Below are 22,384 nucleotides of genomic sequence, written 5' to 3'. Positions count from 1 at the left end.
AGCATTTTCCTGAGATTCTCTTCACAAAAAGTATTAAAACCTTGACATCATCTTCAGTGAGCTTTTGATTGTCTAATTTACCGGGTTACGAGAAATAGCGATTTTAAAACAGCTTGTTCTTCGGTTTGTATATGCAATAGGCAAACACAGCATTCATGTACCTAACTAACATGTCTAGAGGTATCGATGCCTTTGTGAACAGGAGGCGTCAAATTAATGTGTCCAGTGACCTATTTCAAGCACGCATGCGCCGTTGTTGACATTTGTCTGTGGGCGTTTACGCAGTGGTTCTCCCTCGCTCACGATTTGCACTTCACAACACCATTTAGAAGCTCCTGTTTACACGTTAAGGTCTGTATTTTAACAGGGTAAGCTTATTTGAAATGTCCAGGGGGTTAGGTTTAGGATTTTAGGCTAACTCTTCAATTGACTTTTGGTGCTCCCGTGTGTGCAGCTGACTTCTGTACTCGGGCGACAGACCGATATTTGACTATTCAGCTTTCAAGTCGTTTAGCGCATTCTCAGGCACAGTTCTGAAGTGCGCGTATGACGTACAAAAGGTCTTCCCTTTTCTCTTGGCTCTTCTTCAATTGTCGGGAGGGTATTTGTACGGAAGCGGGCTACTTCTACAAGTCGCAAACGCGTAACACGGTGAGTTGTGTGACTGACCAAAGCGGCTCAAAAGTAGGTAGACTTAATAGCGTGTACTTTCACCGGACTGTTTTTCATTTGTAGCTGTAGCGCACAATACCTGTTTAAACTGTGCATTGGTATGATACCCATGCGCTTTCCTGCGACCTGTCGATTTGACAGTGTGCAAACTTGAGCATGTCCATCCTTACTAGCAGCATGGACTTACCACATACATCCGTGCTAGCAGTCAGCAGTGGTTCAACTTTGTCAGTATACGGAGTTGTAGCGTCTCGGACTACACCTCCGTGGTCGGCACAACTATCGAGGTGAGACTGTCTCGGAGTCCATTGTACAGCTGACAAAAAAGATTGATATGGCACGACATGAGATGCGATATCGTGGTACGAGTCCCACATTGTACGTGCATGACATTTCTGTCAGGTCACGAGAAGAATAGTAATAAACTGTACAGTGCGCCGAACGAGCAATAATATTTACGGCTGAACCCGTCTCATTGAAATTTTAAACTCTAGCTCAAATTTTCGATAAAGAACCTGTAAACCATTCCCTTTCGAGATCAAATATATAAATTAACTTTCTCCAAGCGCCTTTAATTTCTGCCATGGAGAGCATCTCATAAGAAGTCAAACTGTGTACTGCACAGAGAAATTGCGATATATAATTGTATATGCACTAGCGATAACGAGCGCATATGTTGAGCGAAGTGGTCAAAATCATACTATATATCCATAATATTATAATTTATTGAAATTCCAGTGTGAAACCCCAACAAAGGAATGTGTCCAGCTGTATTATATAGCGAATGTAGCATGGGTATTTTCACGTCTCGACCAATCAGCTGGCTGCATTATGGATCAGAAAGGGGTACATTATTATTTTATAGTTTTTGGCAATGCCAGTGAATTAGTAGATGTAGGAAACATCTGGAGTCACAATAGTACAATTTGGGTATAAGAATACATTATCAGTAATAATCTGGAGGATGACGTCACAAATTCACTAGTATTAATAAAGCTATAATATGATGACTGATATTGTTTTATGTTGATATGTCCTCCACGATCCAAGTAACGCTTTCATCTACACACTTTGTTAGGTATACGTAACTAAATAGAATGGATTTTCACCGAACGCTGAACCAAGCCTACGACCCTGCAGAGACCACAGACAGTTTGAAAACCCTCTACGACAAATGGAGTATTTCCTATGATGAGGTAATTGAATAATTGTGTCAGACAATGACACGTCTTTGTATTTCAAAGTAGACAGCATGTATATTCATGTGTAGTTTATTGAGTGCACGAGTTGTTTTTAATTTCATGATTTTTCGTCACGCAGGGTTTCAGCGGCCGCTACAATGGACCGAAATACATAGGCGAGGCCTTAAGCAAAGTCGTGAGCGACAAGCATGCAAGGATCTTGGACTGTGCGTGCGGAACTGGATTGGTCGGAGAACAGGTGCACGCTTCACAATATCTTCTGTGTAACGAGTTTAGGACGTGTTGTCCACGTGCTCTCATGAAGGTCAATTATCCCCTGTTTAATGCACGGGTAACATGTTATTTTGTTCGTGACTTGCATCGCTCCCTATGGAATGGGTTTGACAGTGTCCCCTGCCTTGTTCGTACATCGTCTACGACGTTTTTGCGTCGGAGTACTGTCCTTTCTCAGTCTTTCTTCACACCGAACGTACACGTTTACTTTGTTGTGTGACCTGACCCTATTCGTTGGCACAGCGCAGCCAGCGGCAACTATTGGAAAGAGAGCAAGACTTATATATACATTCGCCGCTTTTGGTATTTCAGCTTTTAATAGTTCCAATATCAATAATGTATAACCTCACACTGGAATAGTCGATCGAACTGAATGTCTTTCATTTTGTGTCAACAAAAGTGTCCGAAAAAAACCAATTAAATGACTCCTATCTACCCCCTTCTTTGTTCTTGCAGTTGCGAGCCATGGGATATGACAACATCGATGGCGTCGACATGTCGGAGGGTAGCCTTCAACTCGCTCGTGAAAAGGGAATATACTCAAAACTGTTGGCCGAAACACTGGGTGCTCAACCAATGGACGGCGTTCAAAAAGGTCGCTTATAAATCCCTACAGTCAGACAATGGACGAGTTCCAGACCAATGAACTGTCTCCATTCATAATGAGCCATCCAATCAGTTCAGATGCATATTTTAACAGTACATGTCATTTACCGTTTGCCTAACTTAGTACAAGTGTTTAGGAAATTGACCATAAGATGAGCAAAGTAGTGAAGAAGTAAGCTCTTCCGATAACTGGAATTAAATATTTGTACCCTGAAAATATCCACTTGAGAAAATCTTTATTTCACTTATTTTCTCTAATAGACCATTCAGAATGCCTCGGGAACAGATATTCTGGCTCTCAATCGTTTTCGATACTCTGGTCTAGTACTTATGGGGGCTGGCTTAAAACTTTTGGTGTAACAAATATTATGTCTTTTCGAAAATTTTATTTTCCTCAAATATCAAACAATGGTAAATGTTGGGTAATTTGTTTCTCAAGTACCAAGCTTTGCACGCTGACCCCTGATTTTTATTCTCGATTTGACAAGAGAACGGTTGAAAGTTTCATTGAGGAAATTTTGAGCAAAAGTTTGTCCTTAACTTTCGAGGCGCGTACTGCCTTAAAGGGAGGGGTCGTCGAAACTGCACGGGTGCGACGTTTTAGTTACATACAATGTATTTCATGCATGATCTAGATACATCACGTTAACATAGCTGCAATATTTAAATTTTACGATATTCATTGTAAAAAAAACGTGTTTTGAGCTTTCATCAATCACCAATCTACCCTAATACATGGTTTACATCGGTCGTAGGGGGTCCCCGGCAACCTTTGAGCAGAGTTCCGACGACTCCTTCCCTTTAACTAAATGACTGAAGTTTGTGAATTCCATAAATCGCTAAAAGTACTCATTTAGCAAAATATTAAGGTAGAACGCGCAAGACTCTCAAATTTCTACAGTTCTTTTTCTGATCTACCACTTGTGGGGGCTCATATTAAAGCTGTTTCAGAAAGAAAATCTTTCACCGGCTTAGTATTTCGAAAATCCAAACTTCAATTTTCCCACATAGAGTTAACACAGGAATGGCGGTCATTTTGAATTTCACAATATCGCAAATGTTGGGTAATTACTTTCGCTAGGCCCTCTATTTTTATTGTTGATTTGGTAAGAGAATTGTTGAAAGTTTCATTCAGGAAAGTTTGAGCACAAGTATGTCTTTCACTTTAGAGGCGCATACTACCTTAAATGATTTTTAGTAATCAATATGACATCTCGTTTTTGATGCATCTCTCTGCAGATTCGTATGACGCTATCATTTGCAGTGGCGCTTTTGGTTCTGGTCACTTGACAGATGTCGTTTTCCACGAATGGACGAGAGTTGTTAAACCAGGTAAACTTGGGGGGGAAGCTGACGTCATTGTCTTTGCATCTCTATACATCTTGGTAACGTTGCGATGCGTGCTGTGAGTACGCAGCAACTTTAGAACGACCGCAAATGGATACAACAGTAATTGACAAACATTATGCTTTTGGGGTGATTTCGTTTTATCAATGACCTACACACGCATGCATTGAACGAAAGCGCCCCTCTTTTTCCGTTCAGGCTGGAAATTGTGGTTGCTAAGTGTTAGATGGGATGCTCTTTCTCGTATCTGAAAATCTTCCATCCTTTTTGGTTTCAATGAATAGAGTTTTACAAATATTTACAGCTTTTGTCAGTGTGATTTTCACCAACCAGTGGAAGTTCTTTGAGTATGCTAATATGCCAATCTTGTAACGATATCAATAGCTTGCATTCGTATAGTTTTAGTTCACAATTACAGTTCAAAATTTGATCCTCGAAAATTTGACCTGAATTTTCCCTCTCTTTCACAGGAGGCTTCATCGTGATCGCTGCGAATGAAAAATTTATTCACTTGGTGAAGGGGGACACCTTCAAGAAGTTGATGGAAACTAAGGTCATAGAGGTCACGGACGATTTCTACCTCCCCGCGTACATAATAACTGGAGACAAAAATGCTTCTGGTTGCTATGCCATCACGATGAAGATACTCTAGCCACTCAACAAGCCACAGAAGGAAAAACAACTAAAGATGACTCGGATATTAATGATCTTAATAATTCAATGTTTTGTTGCATACAATGAAATGGTAACAGAAATCATTTGACTGCACTCTGCATTAACAAAAAACCCGGGCTTTTGTTTTTACTTCGTAATTCTTAAATGTTTTTACCGTTTGTTGATGTTTCAAGATTACTAAAATGCTGATTTTGCTTCTTCAGAACCACAGTACATGGTAAAACAGTAACATCGATACGTTTTTGTGTAATGTGATTTAGGCTGTCTTGATATGTGTTGCATGTGACTGACACAGTTCTAGCGAAAACAGATATGTTTTATTATATTTTCTTTTTTTCAAAGCTGTGCATGTTTGTGGCATATCAATTATTTTGTTAAATGCAATAGATTGAAATCTTCAAATTGAGCCAGATAATTGTAGTGCAGTTGCGAATAGTGTTATATTGATCATGAATTGTAAGTTGGATGGCTTTTTAAATGTTCTGGTGTGAACCAATAGGTTCATTGATATTAATATCCCATATTGTCTTGGAAATAGTTATAAAATAAATCAGTGTTCCACTGATAAATCGTCTGTTGTCTGCTTTATTTTGCATCTATCATCATGAATGCATGTTCAGAGAGAGGCTGCATTTGCGTTTTGTCGCCCCAGTTGTCGACGTCTGTCCGTCTGTCGCATTTGGATAATTGCTGAGGTTAAAGGTCATGACCTATGATTGGTGTTATATGTGCACCATCTAGTATGCTTTTTACTACCTATATTGTCATCTACCTTCCTACACCTACTCGTATAATTGGTTTATGTGTCCATACATGTAGTACCTGTTGATTTTTTTACGCTGACGACTTTTTCGGTGGTTTTTGTTCATAATTTAGTTTCTTTCTGGCACCTTGACAATATGGAGACTTAGTAATTAGGGGGCACAGCCTACGGTTCATGTTTCTTAATCCGTTTTTCTGTACCAATGGTAATTCAGTTAAACGTACAATTTATAGGGAGCAAGAAATCAATGTGAGCATGTCTACTGTTGAAGTGATGGAATGTGACAGACTAAATATATAATTGATGCGCTATACGTTTGGTATGCGTTATATTGACAGTCACATAGAAGCTTCGACACAAACGCAGTTACTCCAAAAACTGAGACAACCTAAAGAGTTATTGCATTCTTTGTGAAATTACCACTTTTTCTGACATTGAATAACCTTTCCAGGTTAAAAGTTAGAAATGAAAACAATAAACTTCGAATTCAATAAACTATGATTTCTAAGCAATAACCTGTGTTTGAGCGTTAAGCTGAGCCACATTCACCGCACATTTTAAATGTTCGGTTATTTAACTTTACGGATAGATCGGCACGTGACCAAGGATGGAAGAATCAAATTTGTCGAGAATATTATAGAACAGGCATTCAATACTGTTTAAGTTAATTCATATGCATTAATTGTGAAGTCTTTGCCCTAATTATTTGAAGGGATATCCTGTATTCAATGTGTGTATATATATATATATATATATATATATATATATATATATATATATATATATATATATATATATATATATATATATATATATATATATATATATATAAGAAACTGTAGGAATTCAGGTGATCCCCAGTGGAGCGTGGAATGGGGTGAAGATAGAAGAAACTTGGGTTGAAACACACTACCACACCTGGTTGTTAGGTTCCTGGTTGTTAGGTTGGAACCTAACAACCAGGTGTGGTAGTGTGTTTCAACCCAAGTTTCTTCTATATATATATATATATATATATATATATATATATATATTATATATATATATATATATATATATATATATATATATATTCAATGTATAAATAAATATATATATACATCTATATATATATATATATATATATATATATATATATATATATATATATATATTAAGGGTCAAGAGATCATTTTGTGAAGAAAAATATGGGTGAAAGTCTGAGTGAAAAGTTGGGATTATTTATCAAATATGTGAGTTGTCCCTTCGCAAAAAACGGATATAAGAACTCTAATGATTTTTAATTCTTCAACTATTGTGTTTTTGAAACACTATCACCGCAAATTCGTGCTTTCGTACCCAGTTGATTTGAAAAATAACACTCCGAGAGCATATCGGGGAGGGGTTCTTACTATTCTTATATCTTAACAAATATGTTTCTGAAAGTGGTTTCTCTCGCATTTTGAGCATCAAAACGCGAAAGCAGATTTGAAAATCGAGCAATTGGCGTCTGACAGAAATCTAGCGTCCGGAATCAAGCAGTGTTGACGGGAAATATAACTTTGCCTGCCTTAGCACACGTACCCGGGTTTGACAGTGGAACCAACGCAGACAACGAGTGGCAACGGCTATGTGGCTAAGTGCGAGCTAAATATTCTAGTTATACAGGCAAAATAAAACCTCAAATGGTTTAGGCTATTTTACTGCTCGTCTATTATCACCATGTATATAATCATCTATTAGTATTCTGCTAACACCGATTTTCCTGGTATGTGACCACAGCCGGCGTGAGCTTCGGTCCTATTAGAACGATTCCTTGACATGTTTTATAAAGTAATGTAATACAACTATCGACAGCATTTTTAAAAGAAAATTGCTGAGTAAGCAGTTTTACGTATTTTTCTCGTAAAGAAAAATTAAAGGAGCCTTCAGTAATTACAGTTGGTGGGCCGCGGGAAATCAGTGCACACCTGTACCGTAAAATGTGACCCTCCCCATCTTCGTGTCTAAAGTGTACTGTGTGATCCTCCCCGTGTATGACATTCTAAAACTTTACCCTCCCTCAACCGCTGCAGTATTCTTCCCAGGAATCTCTGAAACAGTATCAGCTAATTTACATAACAATTGGTTTAATTATTATGTAAGTTAGAGACAGAAATTACAGGGGGAGGGCTGTCTTTGGGAAGGGAGGCTCGCAATTTATCACACAAGCATTTTTGCAGGGACGTCATGATATGCATTTGCGGGAGAGTCAACATATTTACGCAACTACCGGTATAAGAAGGTAAGATGTTTGCTGATATGGTGCTTCACCCAAAAATATCAAATCATAATACCTGGGAGTCTATCATGCAAACTATTGACAATCCTTCCCACACAAAACGAGCTATATCTGTACATTTATAAATGTTTGCTTATATATGTAAATGTGTACGTACTTTGCTTGAAGTGCCAGTAAAATATGCATGTGTGTACAAGAAATTGGATTTTAAATTTGGATTTCATTGAACAAGTGTTGATTCACTATACATGAGAGAACTATGAACATTTTCTTTCCAGAATAAAACCAACAATATCTGTGCATTTATAGACGTTTGATAATTCATACAAGTGTACGTGATTAGACTAGGGTGGTTACAAGTGCAGATATATACAAGAAATTTTATTTGGAAGCCACCGAAATGTTGATTCACTATACATTGCAGTCTATGAGGAAACTATGAATATTTTTTTCAAATACAAAATTAGCTAAATCTGTGTATTTATAGATTCTTGATTATTGATATTAATGTACTTGATTAGACCAGGATGGTTACTAGTCCATATGTATATAAGAAACTTGATTTTGGAATTTCTTCGAAAAAGTTGAATCAATAGTATACATGGTAGTCTATGAGGAAACCATGAATAATTTTTTTCAAGTACAAAACTAGATAAACCTGTGTATTTATAGACGCTTGATTATGTTGATGTACTTGATTAGACTAGGATGGTTACAGGTGTATGTGTGTGGCAAGAAATTTGATTTTTGAACCTAACTGAAATGTTGATTCACTACACATGGTAGTCTATGACAGAACTATGAACAATATTTTCCAATATAAAACCCGGGTATAAAACTAACAATATCTCAATCAATCAATATATCGACAGCATTTATATAGCGCCAAAATCCATTGCGAGGTAATGTTCTAAGGTGCTGAACAAAAAACGCAAAAATCAAAAAGCTCTCTCAAAGAGATGCGATTCAAGCCCTTTTTAAAGGCGATCAACATAGGCGACTGGCGAAGTTCGAACGGAAGACTGCTCCACAAATCGGGAGCACATCTTGAGAAGGAGCGTTTAAAATACGTTTGCAGGTTACACTGTGGCACATGAAGAAGACTCTTTTTCATTTGATCGAAGTAAGCGAGGTTAAGGTTTGATGTAAAGTAGATTTGATAAGTACACAGGAGCAGTGCCATTAAATGCCTTGTATGTAATCAGAAGAATTTTGTATTGGATCCTGTATTGTACCGGTAACCAACGAAGTTCCTTAAGTGTAGAGGTGATGTAGTCAGATTTCCTTATCCTTGACACAATCCTAGCTGCGGTGTTGCAGTGTTTTGGGCATGTTGGAGTGGCTTGATGTTCTTGGAAAGTAGTCCAAACAGGAGAGCATTACCGTAGTCTAATTTGGATGAGATGCAGGCATGTATGGCTATGTGACAGGCTTCTTTCGTGAGATATTGACGGATGTGACCAATTTTCTTGAGATGATAGTAGGTGTCGATCATCAAAGGTCACTCCTATATTACGGGCTGAATTTACATGCTGAATGACAGATGAGCCAATGTTGATAGAGTCGATGGGATGAAGTGTTCTGGCAAACTGCGATCGAATGAGTAGGACATCTGTTTTACCATCATTTAGTTAAAGTTTCAGTTGTTTTGAGTCATCCACGATTCAATTTCCTGAATGGCTGTTTCCATCTTCCTCACTGCTGATGATGTGTCCGGCCGTGAGAGAATTTGGTATAACTGGTTGTCATCGGCGTATTGGTGGAAATCCGGATTGTGATGTCTGATGAACTTGGCAAGTGGAGAAATATAGATGCAGAATAACAGTTTCAGTGCTATGATTTGTCCTGTATCAGGCTGTATGGTGATTGAAAAGCCTCCAGCAGCGAATTGGGCGACAGATATGAGGTAAGCTGTTGCGCAACGATTTTCTCCGGGATTTTCAAGAGAAAATGGAAGTTTGAAACCGGTCTGTAATTCTTTAAGATATTGGCATCTAGTGAGGGTTTCTTGAATGGATGACTTGAACGGATCAGGAACAACTCCGTTAGTATAATATAATAATAATATAATAATAATAATTTTATTGAGCTCTACGACCCCTTTCGAGGTATGAGAGTACATTTACATCAAAATCTCCAAACAGGAGATAAATACATTGAAAAAAGTTCTGATAAAAAACTTTAAAATATATTTAAAGTAGCACTAGTAGTAGAACAATTACATGCACATATGGAAAAATACATAAAGCAGAAAAAAACTACTTAAACTTGTTCATAATGAGGTTGGCGAATTTCGCTAATTTTGAGAGATCATGCAAATTCTTACTTTGAAGAGATTCTCGAACATGACAGTGTTAGGACGTGTATAGTGATAACTTTTTACATATTTTTTTCTTTCATTATTTAAAGCAGGACATTTTAATATATAGTGCATTTCATCACCAATTTTGCCTGAATTACACAAAGTACAAATATTACTAATATTATTTTGGTAACGGTTGGAAATAGGAAGTTTGTGGCTACCACAACGAAATTTAGTGAAATTAATTCTGTCCGTTGTGTTGAGCTTAGATAGGTAGTATTCAAAGATACACTCATTCTTGAAGATACGATAGTTTGTACATAAAGTATTTTTTTGGACCTCGCTGTGCCAATTTTGAATGCTGATATCTTTCATTCGCAACTCCAAACTGTGTTTCAACCATTTCTTGTTTACATTTTTATAGTCATACCAGATATTAGAAAAACCACACTTGTCAAGAACACTTTTGATTTTTACAATCCAAGGCGACTTATAGCTGTTGTTATCATGCATGGACTTCAATAATCTAAACATGGAACAAGACAATTTACTCTCTTTGGAAGATATCAAGTGTATCCAAAAATTAATCATACGTTTTTCAATAATAATATCCATACTGTTTTTTCCCAACTCTCCGTAAACCATACAGTTCGCTGTTCTAGTATTGACCCTTAAAAGATTTTTCAGGTACTTATTATAGAATGTGTTAATTTGTTTGGGATTTTGATATCCCCAAATTTCACACCCATACAAGAGTATAGGTGTGACAAAAACATCAAATAACTCGCACTGGATGTCAACAGGGAGATTAAGACGCTGGGCCTTGGCTTTTAGACTATACATGGCACGCCTGGCCTGATTGACCTGTTTATCAAAATTGCTTTTATAAATTTACCATTGTAATAAAGGAGTGTGCCTAGATATGTGTAGTCATCACAGACTTCAATAGAGTCTTTGCCAAAAGTAAACTTGTGCTTTTTAACTTTACCCTTCGAAAAAATAACAACCTTAGTTTTACTTGTGGTAACCGTAAGGTGCCAGTTATTACAATAGGTATATACAGCATTGAGCGCATTTTGCAACTCCACAGCAGATTCTGCAAGTACAATAGTGTCATCAGCATACAATAACACATAAAGACGCAGAAATACTTCGACATCGTCGTCACAAAGTACAGAGCAAAATCTTTTGAAAGCTGATCTAATCCTCTATAACTTCTGTTGACAGAGTATTCAAAGTCATTGAGATAAATAGCAAATAACAGTGGCGACAGGTTTTCACCTTGTCTAACACCAATATTACAAGTAATTATATTACCATGCCCTGCCTGTCGCATTTTGATTGGTCGAGCTGAACCACGTGACTGACCACAAATACACAGTAATGGTCTGTTTACATGCCCGTGAATATGAATAATAAGATTAACAACTCAAAGTATCGTAACTTTACAGCTGAAACGTAAATCAAAATCAATCACAAAATAAAGTGGAGCACTTGTAGGTCAAGTTGAGATACTTTTTTCTGAAAACATCCCCGGATTTGCCAATTTTTTACAGCGCGCGTGACAGTGCGTCGCGTATTGCTCAGTTTCCGGGGCCCAGTTGTCGTTCGCTCCTGAAATTTTCGGAAATTTTGATGGTTTTCTTGGGTTCGCTGATAATATAATGGAAATAACAGACTCCGCTCTGACCATTAACGTCTATTTGTGGGCGCGGGCTCGAGGAAAGCCAAATTAACGGGCTCGGCAAGCCTCACCCGTTAATTTTGGCTTTCCTCTCGCCCTTGCCCACAAATAAACGTTAATGGTCAGCGCGTCGCCCGTTATTTCTATAATAATTCTGAAAGACAGTTCTCATTTTTACACATGATTTGGCATTATCATACATATTATAAATAACATTCAAGACTTTACCATATATATCATGACTTATAAGCTTTTTCCAAAGGGAAGTTCTATCAATAAGGTCAAACGCTTTTTTAATGTCGATAAAAGCACAGAAAATTCGTTTGTGTCGAGATAAATATAAGTCAATAATGCTATGAAGGACAAAGATATGATCCATTGTGCTGTAACCCTCCCGAAAACCAGCTTGTTCTTCGCCCAGCATGCCAGTGCTCTCAACATACCAACTTAAACGAGCATTTATAACAGAGGTAAACAATTTCCCAAGACAGCTCAGCAGAGTTATGCCTTATTAGTTGTCGGGGTCATCAATTGACCCATTTTATACAATGGTTTTATGATACCAACACACCAATCATTAGGAACAAAACCGGTATCCAAAACCACATTAAACAAATCAACTCTAATCTCACGTACGTTATCAGGGCTGATTTCGATAAATTCAGTGATAATGTTGTCTATGCCACAACTCTTATTATTCTTCAAATTTCTTACTTGTTTCATTAGTTCTTCAACTGTAATGGGTTTATTAATGAAAGTATTTATAGAATGATTTAGGGACCTAAGGTCATAAGCTTTTTTTCGGGCGCATCCATAGGATTGCTCTTCTGACTTAAATTTCTGAAATGTTGAACAAAAGAAGACATTTCCAGAACCTCCATTTTGTTTTTCACTCTATTGATAATATTCCAATAATCTTTAGAATTCTCCCTTTTCAAATTTCTCAATTTGGTATGCAAATCATGGTAGTAATTTTTAAACTTCTGCTTGATCAACTTCTTGTAAGCTTTGTTCATCTGCCTAATTTCAATTTGGGCTTCAGGGGTTTTCATTTTTTTTCAGTGTGAGAGACATGATTATCCAGTGACTCCATTTCAAACACGCATGCGCTGTCTGAGACATTCGTTCTTGAACTTTTACCTTGTAGTTCTCTCCGAGCTGCGCTCACGCTTGGAACTTCACAGCACCCTTTAAAAGGTCCTGTTTACGTGGAAAGGTCAATACTTTGACGGGGTATGTGAAAATGTCCAGAGGTAAGGTTTAGGATTTTAGGTTAACTCTTGAATGGGCTGGCTTGGTGTGCTCGTGGGTGCAGCTGACTCCAACTATTACTGCTCGTGACTGACTGCCCGGCCCGTAGCTGCCTGAGGACTGCCCGAGTAAAAAGTAGGTCAAATTTCGCCAATTTTAACACTAAGCCAATAGGTTCAACTTACATCATGCCCGGCTAACCAAAAATATCATTGATTTGGCTTTAACCTGATGTTTTCTCTGGCGATTTTGGAACCCGGAAGACGCTAGATTATCGACGAGAAGACGTCCTCAGCTTGAATGTGAGATCATACCATTCAGTGCAAGGGTGTTAGGCTGTTAAGATGCACTCGCGCGGCTCCGATATGGTACCACCTCTTGCACCGAATGGTATGATCTCACTATTAAGCTGGCGACGTCATTCAAGTCCAGCGTCTTCAGAGTTCCAAAATAGCCGGAGAAAACATCAGGTTAACACCAAATCAATGATATTTTTGGTTGGCTGGGCATGATATAAATTGAACCTATTGGCCTAGTGGGCAACATTTTACAAGTGGTATAGCCACAAACTGATGACGTTAAAATCGCCCTACACAAAACACAGACGCCCCGTAATTGCGGCACTGACTAACTAATAAGGTTAAAATTCCTGGCCCCCACTGTGCTTCACCCAACGCAAAGGAAATCAAGCAAATTCAGACCATCACAGACATTTTAGGGTTAGAGTTAGTTCATGTGATCGCGGCAATAATTCCGCCTCATTTCGGGTACAATATGTCCCCTCTCACGTTTTATTCATCAAATTTGTTGTCATGTGCAAACTGACTTCAATGGCAATGGCCATTTTAACCCCTTTTCAATGCAGCAGTTGCCAAAAACGGCACACAGTTACGTAATAGAATTCAGAGTTCATTCAAATGCAAATAATAATCAATATGACGGCCAAAAACCTTGTATGTTTTCATTTGCATTACTTCTTCTACAGACCAAAAATCACACCTGTACATCAGTTCAAACTCTGTTATTGATTGGTTTAATTTTTGTCCAGAAATTTGATTTCTTTATCTTTGCGATCATGCCTCTCAATAGATTTTTGGCCCGGCTGTATTATGGAAATTTATGAATCCACGGATGTAAAAATAAACATCTATAATGAATTCAAGTTCCGCAAGTCCAAATACAGCTTGGGTCGACACAGTGACAGACATTTGGTGTTTGGAGTCATTGGTCGCGATATTTGTGCTTGCTTTTTAATTTCTGTTGACCGGCGTAATGCCAATGCTTTATCGATTTGTTCCTCCAGGTTCCAGTATTATTCTGATGAATGGCGGGGGAGGGGGGCGCTTATTCTTCGTTGTCCAAGTCAGTTCTCTCATTTACCGCTAATCATTGTCTTCATTTTTCGGATCCTCAAACCTTCGCCCAAACCAACACCTTGGAAGGTATGTGGATGCATGCCAAGTGAACTTGGGTGGGTTTCACATCTTCAGACTTATTCCCGGACTTATCTTTTTGAGTTCATGTGGCGGAGGCGTTTTGGCGATAAAGCTAAGGCGCGGATGTCACTTGATCATAGTATTTCAATTCTTTATCCTTTGAGTTAACAGCCCCCTTCATCGATTCAACACTGCACATAATACCATATTGTGCCAAATGTTTTGGGACGGTCTAAAAACTGTAGTCTGGTTCCCTATCCCCTTTCTGCGAAAAGGGTCAGGTCGAAACACCACTGCATCAAAAATAGTGACCCTTCAAAAGTTCATGCACAAAAATTAGTGACCCTCCCCCTTATCCGTGCATGAAAATAAGTGACCCTCCCCTGTTACTCAATACCCCCCAACAAACCCGCAATGCGTTCAAGACCTCCTTCTGACTTGCTATACTTTTGAAGTCCCCTCCCAAAAAGAAGGGCAAAATGCGGCCGATATAACACTTTGTCCAAAAAATATCAAATCATATGTGTGTGATAATTCATGTAAATGTACTTTGCTTGAAGTGGCAGGTAAAAAGTGCATGCATGTACAAAAAATGTAATTTTTAGATTTCATCGACAATGTCGATTCACTATGCATGGCAGCCTATGATGAAACTATAAATATTTTTTTCCCAATACAAAACTAGGTAAATCTGTGCATTTATGTACACCTAATTATTAGTGTTAATGTTCATGACTAGACTACAGTGGTTTCAAGTCTATGGTTGTGCAAGAAATTTGTTTTGGGAATTTCACTGAAATGTCTATTCACTATGCATGGCAGCCTATGATGAAACTATGAATATTTTTTTTTCCAATACAAAACCAGTAAATCTGTGCATTTATGTACACCTAATTATTAGTATTAATGTTCATGACTAGACTACAGTGGTTTCAAGTCAATGGTTGTGCAAGAAATTTGTTTTTGGAATTTCACTGAAATGACCATTCACTATGCATGGCAGCCTATGATGAAACTATGAATATTTTTTTTCCAATACAAAACTAGGTAAATCTGTGCATTTATGTACACCTAATTATTAGTATTAATGTTCATGACTAGACTACAGTGGTTTCAAGTCAATGGTTGTGCAAGAAATTTGTTTTTGGAATTTCACTGAAATGACCATTCACTATGCATGGCAGCCTATGATGAAACAATGAATACTGTTATTCCAATACAAAACTAAGTACATCTTTGCATTTATGTACACCTAATTATTAGTATTAATGTTCATGACTAGACTACAGTGGTTTCAAGTCAATGGTTGTGCAAGAAATTTGATTTTGGAATTTCACTGAAATGTCCATTCACTATGCATGGCAGCCTATGATGAAACTATGAATATTTTTTTTCCAATACAAAACTAAGTAAATCTGTGCATTTATGTACACCTAATTATTAGTATTAATGTTCATGATTAGACTACAGTGGTTTCAAGTCAATGGTTGTGCAAGAAATTTGATTTTGGAATTTCACTGAAATGTCCATTCACTATGCATGGCAACCTATGATGAAACTATAAATATTTTTTTCCAATGCAAAACTAGGTAAATCTGTGCATTTGTACACCTAATTATTAGTATTAATGTTCATGATTAGACTAGAGTGGTTTCAAGTCCATGGTTGTGCAAGAAATTTGATTTTGGAATTTCACCGAAATGTTGATTCACTATACATTGTAGGCTATGAGGAAACTACAAATAACTCATAGGTTATCTGATCCTAAATTGTTATTCAAAAGTTGTTCGACCTGAAGCTTCCAGTTGTTATTGATGACATTTTGCACTATTCTGAATAGTTTGTATTCTGTCAATGTCCTCAAAAAAATGAAAAATGTACATACAGCTTCATGAACATTTGACACCGACCTATACCCAATGTATTGTCAATGGGAGAATGATATCAAATAAGTGATCTCCCAAATTGTTATTGAAAGCGTCATTATAGGGGACAGTTTATATGTACAATAGAGGAGTTGGATAAGTAGAAATCATGACAACTTAAATCAATGTGGCTGCTTGGATCATTAATACATTGTTTATTATACCCTTAAACTTGCGCCCGAAGGGCGCGCCGAAAAATGGAAATGACAGAAAATGAAAGTGCCAGGAGGTATTTTTTCTTTTTTCAGTATTCCATATTCTTTAATACGTGCACATGCAATTTCAGCTTTGATGCATAAAAAAGGTGACCCTCCCCCATAGGCTTGCACAAAATTTTATGACCCTTCAAAAATGCTTGCACAAAAAATGGCGACCCACCCCCAAAAAACACCGGCCCATCCCCCCCCCCTATAATTTGTGTCCAGTCCCTAAGCGCCATTCTATCCACGGCACCGATTGGACGACACTATGGAACATGTTGATTGGCTAAGGGGAGCACCTGCGTCTGCTGCGTCCGCTGTAGTGTTATATGTTATTTCAAATTTCAAAAACAAACAAAAAACTAACTCGATTCTGTCATTCGGATGAAGTACGCTCTTTCACAAATAAATCACCTCGTACGATGTTTTGCATAATGAAACAGATTGATTTTTGAAGACTTGTGTAATGTTCAGCTGCTGTGATGCTGAGTTACTGTCAAGGGCGCAGTCATTTCGAACATTCCAGCCTGACATCACGCGCCACGCGCATCCGCCATTTTGCCCAAAATCTGGGCAAAATGGCTGGCGCAGTACCTGACCCTTTTCGTTAGCACAGCGCAGCCGAAGTTTTCAACATATAAAACATCCTCAACAAGCGACAATTTTATGCGTTAATTGTGCAAATACAACAATTAATATGAAAAAATATTCAAACAATATCAAATCTGCACAACAAACACGACAATACAAAGAAAAAATAAAGACAGGCAATAAAGCAATCAATGCAGAGGAATGAATTCAATAAAAGACGGAAAATGCGTAAAAGGCTTTTAAATCATCACAGTGAACATTATAAATAAATCAGTTCCTGCTTAGCATTATTGGCAATACATATCACTGTCAAACGTGGTATTAAAATAAAATTAACAATAGCAAGAAAACTGTGCTGACACCAAGACAACCTATTCCCACCCCCACGCCGGGGAACGGACATGTAAACAAACTCTGCAGACGCTGCATGGTGATAAAAAGTTTACGCGAGATTGTCAAGGGCAGTGCTAAGCTAAGAATAGACACCAAAGGTTGGAATAATAAGCCTTTATTAGCAATACAACTAAACACCTACCCATCCCTGAGGACGGACATGTAGACGATTCCCTATGCTTCGACCAATCAGCTCGCTGTGTTTGCGCCACCAATATTGTGGCATGATATAATTAAGCGATGATGTACCCTCTCCCGGCCCATAATGGTGAGCTTTGCCAGACACAATGTACGAGCCCAAGCCGAGCACATTCATTATGGAATGCAAAGTTTGCGCGAGTCCATTATAGTACATCATTCTTATTATTTTATAGTTTTTAGTAAAGCCAGTGAATTAGTAGATGTAGAAAACATCTGGAGCCACAATAGTACAATTCTGGACAATCGAATACATTATCAGTAATAATGCGGAGGATGACGTCACAAAATTCACTGGTATTGATAAAGCTACAATATGATAACTGATATTGTTTTATTTTGATATATCCTGGATCCTGGTAACGCCTTTATCTACGTACTCTGCTAGGTGTACGAAGCAAAGTAGTATGGATTCCCATTTGCACCACACAATAAGCCAAGCTCGTGATCCCGCAGCTACGCCAGACAGTTTGAAAAACCTCTACGACAAATGGAGTATTTCTTATGATAAGGTAATTGAATAATTTTATCAAACATTGGCACGTCTTTGAGATATTTCAAAGAAGATGCCATGTATATTCATGTATGGTTTATTGAGTGCGCGAGTTTGTTTAATTTCATGATATTTCGTCACGCAGGATTTCAGCGACTGCTACAATGGACCGAAGTACGCTGCCGAAGCCATCAACAAAGTTGTGAGTGACAAGCACGCACGGATCTTGGACTGTGGATGCGGAACTGGATTGGTCGGAGAACAGGTGCACGCTTCACAATATTTTTCTGTGCAACGAGTTTTTCCCTACCATCATATCTGACAAATAATAATAACCCTTTACCAAGGATGCCTCAATTATCCCCTGTTGAATGCGCGGGTAGTTTGTTATCATGTTCGGACTTGCAATGCTCCAATGGTCAAGCCGCACGAAATGGGTATGGCTATGTCCTCTGCCTTGTTCCTGCATCGTCTACGACTTTTTTGCATTGGAGTACTGTCCTTTCTCATTCATAAAGTTTCTTCACACTGAACGTAAACGTTCACTTTTGTTAGATGACCTGACCCTATTTGTTGGCACAGCGCAGCCAGCAGTGACAATTGGAAAGAGAGCAAGACTTAGATACATTCGCCGCTTTTGGTATTCATGCTTTTAATAGTTCCGTTATCAATAATTATATTACTTCACTCAGGAATAGTCGATTGAATTGAGTGTCTACCATTTTGTTTCTACCAGAAGTGTCAGAAAAATCAGTTAAATGACTTTCATCTGCCCCCTTATTTGCTCTTGCAGTTGCGAGCCATGGGATATGACAACATCGATGGCGTCGACATGTCAGAGGATAGCCTTCAAATCGCACGTGAAAAGGGAATATACTCAAAACTACTGGCCGAAGAAATGGGTGCTCATCCAATGGACGGCGTTCAAAAAGGTCACGTGTAAACCCCTGCATTCAGATAATGCACGAATTCTAGACCAATGAACCGTCTCCATTGATAATGAGCCACCCAATTAGCTCAGATGCATATGTAACAATGCATATTATTTACAATTGAGAAAATCTTTCTTTCACTTATTTTCCCTAATAGACGATTTAGAATGCCTCGATGACAGATATTCTGGCACTCAATTTTTTTCGTACTCTGGTCCACAACCTATGGGGGTTGGTTCTAAAGCTCTGGGTGTAACAATGTCAATGTCTTACTTTTTGAAAAAATATTTTTCTTCAAATTTCAAACACCAGTATATATTGGGTAATTTGTTTCTCTAGCACCCAGCTTTGCACGCTGATCCCTGATATTTGGCAAGAGAATGGTTGAAAGTTTCATCGACGAAAGTTTGAGCAAAAGCTTAAGTCTTTGACTTTTGAGGCGCGTACTGTCTTAACTAAATGACTGAAGTTAATGAATTCCACAAATCGCTTAAAGTAAGTTATACTCTTTAATTCATCTGGCAACATGTTAAATGATTTTCAGTTATCCATATAACATCTGATTTTTAATGCACCTCTCTGCAGATTTGTATGACGCTATCATTTGCTGTGGCGTTTTTGTTTCTGGACACGTGACTGATGTTGTGCTCCACGAATGGACGAGAGTTGTTAAGCCAGGTAAACTTGTTTGGGGGGGAGCTGAAGTCATTATCTTTACACCGAGGCAAAACGGTAACGTTGTGATGCGCGCTGTGACTACGCAGCAACATCAGAAGTACCGCAAATGAACACAGCAGTTATCGACAAATGTTGCAAGCATTATGCTTTTGGGGTGATTTCGTTTTATCAATGACCTACACACGCTTAGTAGTGATCGAACGAAAGTGCCCCTCCAGTGGCGTACAGGCTGGAAATTGTGGTTGGCCAGTGTTTAATAGGATGCTCTTTCTCATATCTGAAAATCTTCAATCATTTTATTGATTCAATAAACAGAGGTTTACAATTATTTTTAGCTTTTGTGTGATTATAGTTTTCACCAATTAGTTGAAGTTATTTGAGTATGCTAGTATGACAATCTTGGAACGATATCAACATCTTGCATTCGTGTAGTTTCAGTTCACAATTAGAATCCTCGAAAATTTGACCTGAATTTTCCCTCTCTTTCACAGGAGGCTTCATCGTGATCGCTGTGAATGAAAAATACATTCACTTGGTGAAGGGGGACACCTTCAAGAAGTTGATGGAAACTAAGGTCATAGAGGTCACGGACGATTTGTACCTTCCCGCCTTCGTAGTAATTGGAGACAAAAATGCTTCTGGTTGTTTTGTCATCACGATGAAAATACTTTAGCCACTCAACAAGTTGGGTTGCCTTTTCATGAAGATGATGACGCGATCTTAATAATTTAATGTTTCCTTGCATACAATCAAATGGGAACAGGAAATATTTGACTGGACTCGGTATAAACTTAAAAGAACGGGTTTTTTCTTTTTACTTCCGAGTCATACTTCTTAAATATTTTTACAGTATGTTGATGTTTCAAGATTACTGAAATGCTGATTTTGCGTCATCGGAACCACATGGCTTACCATCGTAGCATTCGATGAGACAGTAGCATCGATGCGTCTTTGTGTACTATGATTAACAACTGTCTTGATATGTGTTGCACGGGACTGACACAGTTCTACCGGAAAGAGATATGTTTTATTGCATTTTCTGTTTTTTTTCCAAAGCTGTTTATATTTGTGACTTATCCATTATATATTGTTAAGCGCAATAAAATTAAAATCTTTCAAAATCGGGCCAGATAATTGCATTACAGTTGCAAATAGTATTACATTGATCATGAATTCAGTGTTATTTTGATCATGGATTGTAAGTTGGATGTGATTCGATTGCTTCATCGATAATAATATCCCTCATGTTCTTGAAATAATAGTTATAAACTGACCACTTTATTTTGTAGCTATCGTTATGACTGCATGGTCACTTGTCGACGTTTTTGTCCCATTAGATAATTGCTGAGGTCAGAGGTCACGATTTGTGATTGATGTTATATGCAAGTTACTGTATATGATTACATTAATTGGCGGTGTTATTTCTCATTTTGCGACCGCATGCCATATCTAGTATACCGTTTACTACCTGTTTTGTCATGTACCTTCGTAGGCCTACTCATATAATTGGTTTGTGTGTCCATAGTTGTTTTTTAAAACTGACGGGTTTGTCGGTGGTTTTGTTCGTAATGTAGCACCTCCATAAGAAAGTAGGAGGCACAGCCATGCAAAGCCATGTTTCATGCTCAGGTTCATGTTTCTAAATCTGTTTTCTACACTGATGATAACATTATTTAAAGGTATGGAAATCGATCCCAGGGCCTAGGAGTGGCACATGTAAAACAGTGTGTATCTTTGCGTCAGAGGCGGAATAAATCTATTTATCCAGGAAATCTTAATCCCGACTGCTATGTTTGTACGCACATAGAGCCAGTCGACGTTAGGGACACAAAAAACAACACGTGGAACAAACAGGCAGTGTGTTTGAACAAAATCAATGTACCCGGTACTTCACCGATGTCTGTAACTCAGTACATGAAAATATTCGTAGCTTGACGCACTTTGAACATAGCTCGTAACAAGGGACAGTGGAAAGCCCACAGAACTACGTGTACAACTTGGCGCTCAGTGAAGATTTTTCCGATCAACAACTTTGACGGATGATGGACTGACCTTTTCTACCGCAATTGTTATATCCCTCGATTCAGCACAAAATTTTCGTATGGACTATTGATGCGGTGTTCACAGTTGTTACGTGGTGGTAAATCCTAGTCGTATTTACGACTGCTGCGTAAACAGTCACTGAATAAATTTTGCACGCATTTACGAGCACTGGATATTACTACCGTTTTTAATCGAAAACCGTCCGTATACGCGTATGACGGTTGTGACAAAAACAACACAAAGAATCTGGCGTACATTGTTACTGCATTACTTTGACCAAAAAAACCCAAATGCCGAACGGTGATCATACAGAACTCTGCTGCAGGTTTCTGGACTAAACGACCCCAAACCGACCGGGTCCCAGTCAACTGTGCCGGGCTCGACGTCTACTCTATCAGCGTCAACTCAAACTTTCACTCCAGAAAACTTTACCCCACAAACTGGGAATATACTAAATTTA

The 22,384-nt window shown here is 38.2% G+C and overlaps 2 protein-coding genes across 7 annotated transcripts; both read left to right on the top strand.

Annotated features, from left to right (window-relative positions):
- Positions 1-252: 252 nt before the first annotated feature.
- Positions 253-5,344, top strand: LOC139140203 (methyltransferase-like protein 27). 3 transcript variants are annotated; one of them, XM_070709290.1, is made up of 6 exons: positions 253-351; positions 1,751-1,868; positions 1,993-2,112; positions 2,604-2,742; positions 3,993-4,085; positions 4,571-5,344. In XM_070709290.1, the coding sequence occupies exons 2-6, from the start codon at positions 1,770-1,772 to the stop codon at positions 4,750-4,752; spliced, it is 633 nt and encodes a 210-aa protein (XP_070565391.1). In that variant the 5' UTR covers positions 253-351; positions 1,751-1,769; the 3' UTR covers positions 4,753-5,344. The 3 variants fall into 3 exon arrangements, with proteins under 3 accessions (XP_070565391.1, XP_070565392.1, XP_070565393.1); XM_070709291.1 differs by having other exon boundaries at positions 267-368; XM_070709292.1 differs by lacking the exon at positions 253-351 and adding an exon at positions 508-651.
- Positions 5,345-9,521: 4,177 nt separating this feature from the next.
- Positions 9,522-21,020, top strand: LOC139140199 (methyltransferase-like protein 27). Of its 4 annotated transcripts, none has more exons than XM_070709277.1 (6): positions 9,522-9,704; positions 18,167-18,290; positions 18,417-18,536; positions 19,065-19,203; positions 19,789-19,881; positions 20,373-21,020. In XM_070709277.1, exons 1-6 carry the CDS (start codon positions 9,610-9,612, stop codon positions 20,552-20,554), a joined length of 753 nt encoding a protein of 250 aa, XP_070565378.1. In that variant the 5' UTR covers positions 9,522-9,609; the 3' UTR covers positions 20,555-21,020. The 4 variants fall into 4 exon arrangements, with proteins under 4 accessions (XP_070565378.1, XP_070565379.1, XP_070565382.1 ...); XM_070709278.1 differs by lacking the exon at positions 9,522-9,704 and adding an exon at positions 12,905-13,037; XM_070709281.1 differs by lacking the exon at positions 9,522-9,704 and adding an exon at positions 12,906-13,017.
- The last annotated feature ends 1,364 nt before the right edge of the window (positions 21,021-22,384 follow it).

Source organism: Ptychodera flava, chromosome 9, assembly GCF_041260155.1.
Source record: "Ptychodera flava strain L36383 chromosome 9, AS_Pfla_20210202, whole genome shotgun sequence".
Taxonomy (NCBI): domain Eukaryota; kingdom Metazoa; phylum Hemichordata; class Enteropneusta; family Ptychoderidae; genus Ptychodera; species Ptychodera flava.
The sequence above is the reverse complement of the archived record's forward strand: the minus strand, read 5'-3'. Positions and strand labels throughout refer to the sequence as shown.